The following is an 8,639-nucleotide window of genomic DNA, read 5'->3' as shown; positions in this document are numbered from 1 at the left end:
AAGTTATGTTAAGTGTTCTTATTGTTTGCATTCATCACACTACAATCCTCAACCGGTTTCAATTAACATTAAACGGGAGCAGTGCAAATAATTCTTTATAGTCTGTCTTGGTTTTCCCCCATTTTCTACATTCTGCTCATTTAAGCTGTTGGCCTTAGAAACACATTAATTATGCAGACATTGGAAGGATATTAATTAGATCACCCAGTTCTTTAAAATAATTTTTTAATGAAAATATTTCTCAAAGAGATTGATTTTCATCTCTCTGGCTTCAGTGCAATGATATTCATGAGAGGCTCAAACTGGAGCAGGCAACTCTCATTGAGATGGTTTTAACTTTCAAATACATATACAGATGAGTATGTATGCTGTTGAATGCATACATTTTTCCTCTAGAGTGCTGAAGCAAACACTGTCATGCTGTGGGGATGCATTAGCTCCTCTGAAGAGGCCACTGATTATATTATTCCTCACTCGAAGAAACCTCAGGACTGACATTCCTCATACAAATCAGGAGTAACATGAAGCATAAATGGTACATAGCATAGATCAGTTATCGCTACTGTACATCATATTTCTACTTTTTTGAGGATAAGCTGCTGCATGTCACAGATAGTAACAGTCATAATGTGGCGATGTTGGGTGTGTACAAATGTTCAATTATTTTCTGTTTATAATTTTTTTATAATGAATTTGTTTGTGCACGGTGCATATTAGGCTACGGACAAATCCTACAGCTGTGCTATCTTCATGAATCTCTGTGAATCAGTAGTTGGAATATCCTAAAGATCTCTGCTCATAAGTGTTTACTGTCTTTAAACGAGTGATTATTAGTTAGATTATTGATCAGATTGTCTACACTCCGTGTGTACGGACTGGTCTGAAGCCACCATACTGACCTGCATGATGAATGAATTCAGGCATAAATCCTGGATGAAGTCAAGCAGGCAGTGATCTGCAGAAGATTAAGACTCTGCAGCTGTGCTGAGAGATCACTGCATTCTTTTTTCAGCCTTCTGCATGCATTGTATGGGTATAGCTAATGTTATTTATTTTTAGTTCTCCTCTCTTGTGTACATTTCGCTTCAACAAATGGCAGGATGCAGAGCAGTGATGACGTGGGCAGTAATGAGGGACTAGACAGACGGGCCAACAGTGAAGGTCAGCTGTAACAAACTTACTGATAAACAACAACACGGAAAAGCTTAAATTTGTTCTGCTGCAACACCACAAAGCCTTCTAACCTCCGTACGGCACATACAGTCATGTGAAAAGAAAAGTATATTCTGTTTCAATTCGAAGGTTGTCTATATCTGGAATAATTTAAAAATCATCTGGTCCTCAGCAGCTATTAAAATTCTTTAAATACAACCTCAGGTGCGCAATAACACCTGGCATTTTCATTATTTATTTAACAAAAACTAAGCAGAAAATTGAGAGTGTGAACAACTAAGTGCACCTTTACTGCTTCGATTGTATTTAAGAGGGTAAGTAGCAGCCAGGTGCTGTTAATCAAATGCATTTGATCACCTGTAAGTGTGAGCATAAAGCTCTATAAAGCATACGTTTTGGCGGTTTGTTGATGTGGGGCATTCAGGTGTGCGTTAGCACAATACCAAGGAGGAAAAACATCAGCGATGATCTTAGAGAAGCAATTGTTGGTGCCCATCAATCTGGGAAGGGTTATAAAGCCATTTCCAAGCAATTTGAAGTCCATCATTCTACAGTGAGAAAGATTATTCACGAGTGGAAAACATTAAAGGCAGTTGCCAATCTTCCCAGGAGTGGACGTCCCATTAAATTCATGTCAAGGTCAGACCATGCAAAGCTCAGAGAAACTGCAAAAAACCTACATCTCACACTCCACAGGCCTCAGTTAGCTTGTTAAATGTCAAAGTTCACGACAGTACAATCAGAAGAAGACTGAAAAAGTATGGCTTCTTCAGAAGAACTGCCAGGAGAAAGCCTCATCTCTCTGAAAACAATATGGCAGCATGGCTGAGCAAGGTTTGTATCTGAACAAACCACAAAACATTTGGAACAAAATCCTTATAGACACACTACCAAAGTGAAGAAGTTGGCCAAGTTCAGAGAAATCCAAACACTGAGTTAGCCAAGGTGGTAGAGGAATGATGATTTGGGCTTATTATCATCGGGTCGACCATGAACTCCTCTGCATAAAAAATATTCTAGAGTCAGATATAAGAGCGTCTATTTGAAAGCTAAAGCTTGGCTGAAGCTGGGTGATGCAAAAGGACGATGATCCCAATCACAGCTGAAAATCTCATCTATGTGTGTTTCAGTGGCCCAAAGTCCAGACTTGAACCCAACTAAAATGCTGTGGTGGGAGCTTGAGAAATGATAACTTCAAGTTGTTGCTGGTAAAGGTGATTTTATAAGCTAGTCAATCACCAAAAATGACTGAATTTGGAGGAACGGTTCAATGTATAAAAATTGTGTGATGAAGAGCTGAAAAACTTCAAGGTGGACAGGTATTTGTTATTATAAGGATTTTCTGTGCTCTGGGTAATGAAGTGAGATTAATTAAGTACAAAAATATTGCTTATTTAAAACTACAGTATTAATATCAATTCAGCATTTTGTATATTTGTTTTTGCATTAATTTAATGTGCATCCTTATTTAGTCTAATAATAGTGAGTGGGATTTAGGGAAAAGCTGTTTTGGGCTTTTATCACATAAAAATGTCAACTGTTCTCCAGTTCTGAGCTAAAATGAAAAGATTGTTTGTGGCAATCCTGATTGTGAGCATGTAAAAAATATTAGACTGAAGGCACACTGGATGTTTTGCTCACACTTCAGCAGATCAGCAAAACCACTTTTATTTGTATTTTGACTTGTGTGGTGCCTTTAATGCAGCATGGTTGGTGTAAATGGTGATTATCAGACCCATTCAAGCTTGTGCCGGCAGATGAATGACAACCTACACCCCCCTCACAGTGCAGTGGTTGTGGCAGCCCTGAAGGATGGTGTCTGCCTTGTTAAATGTTTTACTCTGTGTGAAGGAATTCCAGCTTACCATAAACCCTCATGACACCTAGCTAACATCATGCTAGGTGACAAAAGTGATGTCCCATTCTTAATCAGTAGGGTTTAATATTACGTCAGCCGACTCAGCCCACTCTATGCAGCTTTAACAGTTTAAAATCTTCTGAGAAGGCTTTACACAAGATTTAGGAGTGCATTCATAGGAATTTTTCTTCCAGGGGTACATTGGTGAGGTCAGACAATGATGTTGGAAGACAAGGCCTGGCTCGCAGCCTCTGCTCTAATTCATCCCAAAGGTGTTCTTTCAGGTTGAGGACTCAGTCAAGTTCTTCCACACCGATATCGCTCATCCATATCTCTATGGACCTTGCTTAGCGCACTAGTTCGAGTCATGTTGGAAAAAGAAGAGGCCCAAACTGTTCCTACAAGGTCGGGAGCATGAAATTGTCCAAAATGTCTTGGTATGCTGAAGCATTTAATTTCTTTCACTGCAACTAACTCCTGAAAAACAACCCCCTCCACCAAACTTGACACTTGGCACAATGCAGTCAAACAAGTACCATTCTCCTGGTAACTGCTAAACCCAGACTCGGACTCAGCCCTCGGCGATGGAAACTCATTCCATGAAGCGCTCTACACACCGTTCTTTAGCTAATATGAAGACCACGTGAAGTTCGGAGATCTTTAGCGATTGACCCTGCAGAAAGTTGCCGACCTCTGTGCACTATGTGGTTCAGCATCTGCAGACTCTGCTCTGTGGTCTTAGGTGGCCTACCACTTTGTCACTAATTTGTTGTCGTTCCCAATCGCTTCCACTTTTTTGTAAGTTGACTATGGAATATGCACAGGTGGCATCCTCGCACGGTACCACGCTTAAGTTCACCGAGCTCCTGAGAGAGACCCATTCTTTCACAAATGTTTGTAGAAGCAGCCAGCTAGATTTTTTTTCTTTTTCTTAAAAACACCCGTGGCCATGGAAGTGATTGAAACACCTGAATTCAGTAATTTGGATGTGTGAGTGAATACTTAGTGAATACTGCCAATATAGTGCAGCGGTCCCCAACCCCCGGGCCTCGGACTGGTACCGGGCCGTGAGAGTTGAGGCTCAGGTGTGAAATGTATGGTTTTCAGGGTTTTTATTGTTAACTCTGTTTTCCTGGGTCTTTTCACGTGTTATGAATACATCTTTTTGGTACCGGTACTAGTTTTATTTTGTTGTATTTATCCGCGACACCTTAAAGGCCGGTCCGTGAAAATATTGTCGGGCATAAACCGGTCCGTGGCGCTAAAAAGGTTGGGGACCGCTGGTATAGTGCATTTGCCTTTTACGTCACTGCAATCACACAGAAACCCCCCCACCTCGAGTATATCAAGAGTATATGCAGCTGCCGCTGTCGAGGATGGAGTGATGGTCAAGTCAAAGAACACTGACAGCACTTTGCAGAAATCAACACTTTATTGAAACTGTACAGCGAACCCAATGAACACAAAGCAAGCATCACCAAAGGTGTACAGAGCCTTATAACCAAGCAGCAGTAAGATAACCTCCACCTACAGTGAGGAAACTCCAACCTTTTTTAATTCTTTGTCAAATAGTATCATACAATTAGAGTATTTCCAGGTCAAATGAAGTACATTTCAAAGACGAACTGCACAAAGGTTAATTTCATCTCATTGTGCATACGAGTATCACTTCTGAACAGAAAATGCAGGCCATAACTCTACTGCACCTTCAACCATTCCTACTTAACTGCGTAAGGCAGAAAATGAGCCAAAGAGACTGGAGCAAAGCGAGAATGTGCTTTAACAGGATAAAATGATTTACAGGTATGAGATTCCCATTAGAGTGTGCTAATTGTTTCCACACCATTAGCGACAGTTATCTAATGAAGGATATTTAACCAGGCGCTGTAGTATATCTCACAGTTCCTCTAGGTTTTTTTCCCAGCTGCACCCCCCTCCCACTCACGGCATGCACATCACTGGACCATTCCTACAGGCAATCCCAAGCAAACATCTTTTTTAAAAAAAGAGGTGAGAAACAAGCATAAATTTGCAACTGGGGGTCAGTCAATGAGTGCAGTACAAAAATCATTACATTTAAAACAATGTAAAACAGAGCAGATCATCTAAACAAGCCTTTCTGCAGCAAATATGATGATTCAGCTATAATAACAGACTTTACATTCAAGCCATATGTACATTGTAGGATTTAAGAATCATCTTACAGTTAAGATTGCAGATTTGGAGTGTTTCGCTCAACCCTAGCTTACAAACAACTAGCCTTAATGTAAAGCTCAGTTCTTGAGAACAGACAAGAAAAATGTGCAGAAGAGAAACAGCCTTTGTTCTTCTTCTGTCACTGAAGTGTCAGATTAACCAGTGGAATAAATGCAACGCGCTACAACGCTTCAAAGCTATGAACATCGTGATGGCTGTGTGTGTAAAAAGTGGTCACAGAGCAAGTCAGTCAGGTGCAGAGGCTGCTTCGCATTCACGTCTCACTCACTGCTTTCTTCCAGCTCCTTTCTCAAGCTGCAGAGAGAAAATAAATCTGTTAATAACCTTACCCCATAACATAGTGAGATAAAGATTTTAAGACAAATGTGCCACTCGCCTTTTCAGGTAGGCGTGCACATTGTCAAAGCCGTGGTATTTGGCCAGGTACACCAACACTCCCGTCGCGCAGCGGCCTTCTCGGGCCCGGCAGAAGCTGCAGTTACAGATCCCTCTGCATGGTGGGCACTGCCACTCCTACCCGGAACAATGAGAATGAAATGAGTCACACGTACAACGCATACATACACAGAACACAGTACATGTTTGCAAACTTACCGGATTCAGCAGAGCATCTCGGACCTCTTCCCCATAGCGGTTACGAAGACACGGCCCGCAGAACTGACCCCTGACGCCCACGCACTCCGGACTACGGCAGTTAGTTTTGGTGTCGACTGTCTTCTGGCGGCACTGGTGGCAAGTGGTTCCCTGAAAAGAAAGGAGGTTTGTGAAGCCGAGTTGGGGTGTTTTTTGTTTGTTTGTTTGTTTTAAACTGCTCAAATGTTTCACATTCTGAGTCAAAGACTTACAGTGGAGCTGTTGTAGACTTTCTCTCGCACATTGTGGCAGATGCGCTGCAGCTCCATCTCTGTGATGTCCTCCACAGGCCTCACTACATGGGGAATGGCCTTGCATCCAGTGAAGGATCGGCGACGGGGCTGCACACCAATTTGTTTTTAAAAAAAAGTTAATTAGCATGCTATTATGTCTTTTAAGCGAGTCTAGAACTTTTTAAAATGATTAACGGTGCAATCTGACTTACAGGTTCATCAACTTCCTCATAGAAGCGACTTTTGCGAACCAGGCTGAACTTGTCCTCAAGCTCTTCCTCTGGAGGTGGGCTGGGAGGTCCGTCCACCAGGGAGCGGGACCGTGTGTGGGGCCGAGACAAACGCTCTTGGTTTCTCCTGCAGGATCCCGGGGTTCCCATGGACCGCCGAGGTGCCTGTCGGGGCTGAAGATGTGCAAATGTTAATATAGTATAGAGAACCAATTGGCGAGGTAAAAATAAAACAGACGATTTGTTTATCTCCGTTACCGTAGTTAACGACATCCGCCTTCCAGGAAAGAGTCCAGGCACTTTGTTCAGTTCTGCCATGAGCTTTGCAAGCTGTAAAACAAGTCGCCATAAGTAAATAAGGCCAAACCATGGTCAGTTTACAAAGTGAATTGAATGTAACCAATTTTACCATTTCTTTGTTCTCCTTAATATTCAGGGCTCTTTTGCTCATGAAGTTCTCCTCTTCATCCTCCAAGTCAGAGTCTCGCACTTTAGGCTGAGGCAGTGGTTCGGATGCAGGCCTCTTCATGCTCGTCTTTTTGGTGGGGAAATTTAAGGCAACCTTCAGGGTGTTGGACTTGCGGCCACGTCTCGGGGGTTCAGCATCTACTTTCTAAACAAAAATATAAACATGAAATTAGAGGAAACGCTTGGGCTTTCTGAAGATGTTCAGTTCCGTTTTGCTTTGCGCAGACCTTACCATAGCTTTTATCCGACTGCTGATCACATTCTCCTCAAACCCGCTGCACGTGTCCTCCTCCGAGGTAGCCTCAAACACTTTCCGCTTCTCCACCGTTCTCCTCGTCTGCCTCAAGTTGTTCCTCTACAACGGACACGAGCATTAGTTTCATACAGTTCACACATAATAACATTTAGCCTAAGTATTTCATTGGCATTGTATCGTTACCATATTTGCATAGCCTCCATCGGAGCCAAAACTGTCGCAACTGTCATCAGAAGAAGAAGAGGAGGAAGTCTCAATGGGGACTAGCGGGACGCTGCGGAAGCTCCTCAAGCTCATCCTGGTGGATGGAGACTGGGCGGCCAGTTTCTACAAAAGAACAGCAAGAGCATTTAGAGAACAGGTACAGGAGCACAACTGCTCAAAAATCAGGAGGGCCTATAGAGCCACGTGATTTACTGTTCTCAATGAAGACGCTAACAAAACCACCGAGACTTCCTTGCAAAGCCTCAAAAGAAAAGAAATGGTGGAGCTTCATATGAAAACTGAGCAACAAGAAAGAAAAGTCTCTGAAGCCCAAGCTGAGGTCCAAAAACCAGACAGAGGTTCTTTAAAAAACAAAAATTAAAGGAAAAGAAATTGCTTAAAACCACTTTCACAGTTAATTCTTTCGATGGGCTTTTCATTAATGCTTGAGCTTCGGATTTATGGGACACACCCCTGACTATAAAGCTAGCAAAGGCAGACAATTGGACCATGATTGGTCTGCATTAAAAAACGTGGATGTACGCAATAAAAACGTTCATTCCGCCGTATATGTTGCATTTCAGTTCGTTTTTTTTTCAACAGCGCCAACAATAAACACGGACTATAAGGATAAGGGAAAGTTGGTGTTTACAGTCCAACTTAACTAAGATAATTTATTCAAAAAAGTATATTATCCACTCAAAAAGTTAATAAAAGCACAAATGATAAAGGAAGTAATTTTATTAAAAACGTCAGGGTGTTTTTCTTACCTTGGAGCGAGTGAGAGGCATTTTTTTTCTTTTAAAACTCGTGACACACGAACAGAAACGGATCCAATCCGTGCAGCAGCTCTGCAGCGAACAAAGCAGGACCTGCAGCTGCAAGCGGTCCACACTCCGTTCATTTCCCGCGCCAACGCAAGGTCCTGAAAGCTGCATAAAACGCAGCGACACGTTTTTTAAGTAACAGAGCAAATTTATTATGAAAAGCATAAGTGCCAAACTCTTAAACAAGCCTTTATAATTGCTTGAAGTGTGCTCTATGTTTATGTGAACCGCCAGACGTAAAAACTAATGAATTAATGAATCATTTGAGGTATGTATCTTCCACGGCCTTTACCGCGGCGCGAATTTTTTTACAGTGCTATTTGCATACAAGGCGGGTAAAATGTTGATTCTTTTCCAACTTCACAAACAGACCAGATTTTCCCCCCCTTTTTTTCTGCAAGGTTATTTCATGTTCAGACCAAAGTTCAGCATCCACACTTAAGTTAGAAGCCAGGAAATCAAATACAATTTATGAATCCTGGTTTATATTTATACATATAAATATTTATGGTGGAATTTATACGGGTTTTTGTTGCTAAA

At 41.8% G+C, this 8,639-nt stretch overlaps 1 protein-coding gene across 2 annotated transcripts; it reads right to left on the bottom strand.

Moving 5' to 3' along the window:
- Positions 1-4,444: 4,444 nt before the first annotated feature.
- cdca7a (cell division cycle associated 7a) lies at positions 4,445-8,339 on the bottom strand. Of its 2 annotated transcripts, XM_082507810.1 has the most exons (10): positions 8,043-8,334; positions 7,252-7,395; positions 7,045-7,167; positions 6,754-6,957; positions 6,603-6,674; positions 6,327-6,518; positions 6,094-6,222; positions 5,843-5,992; positions 5,625-5,761; positions 4,445-5,542 (listed from the first exon to the last, which is right to left on the bottom strand). In XM_082507810.1, exons 1-10 carry the CDS (start codon positions 8,262-8,264, stop codon positions 5,509-5,511), a joined length of 1,407 nt encoding a protein of 468 aa, XP_082363936.1. In that variant the 5' UTR covers positions 8,265-8,334; the 3' UTR covers positions 4,445-5,508. The 2 variants fall into 2 exon arrangements, with proteins under 2 accessions (XP_082363936.1, XP_082363935.1); XM_082507809.1 differs by having other exon boundaries at positions 6,327-6,674; positions 8,043-8,339.
- Between the last annotated feature and the right edge of the window lie 300 nt (positions 8,340-8,639).

The sequence above is a fragment of the Aulonocara stuartgranti genome (assembly GCF_965226115.1).
Source record: "Aulonocara stuartgranti genome assembly, chromosome: 16".
Taxonomy (NCBI): domain Eukaryota; kingdom Metazoa; phylum Chordata; class Actinopteri; order Cichliformes; family Cichlidae; genus Aulonocara; species Aulonocara stuartgranti.
This window is presented reverse-complemented; position numbering and strand designations above follow the sequence as displayed.

Coding starts and splice junctions, on each gene's coding strand:
- cdca7a (XM_082507809.1), bottom strand. CDS start 8,264: ATGCTTTTCATAATAAATTTGCTCTGTTACTTAAAAAACGTGTCGCTG. Junction 6,223..6,326: donor ATGAGGAAGTTGATGAACCT/GTAAGTCAGATT, acceptor ATTGGTGTGCAG/CCCCGTCGCCGATCCTTCAC. Junction 5,762..5,842: donor GAGATGCTCTGCTGAATCCG/GTAAGTTTGCAA, acceptor TGTTCCGGGTAG/GAGTGGCAGTGCCCACCATG.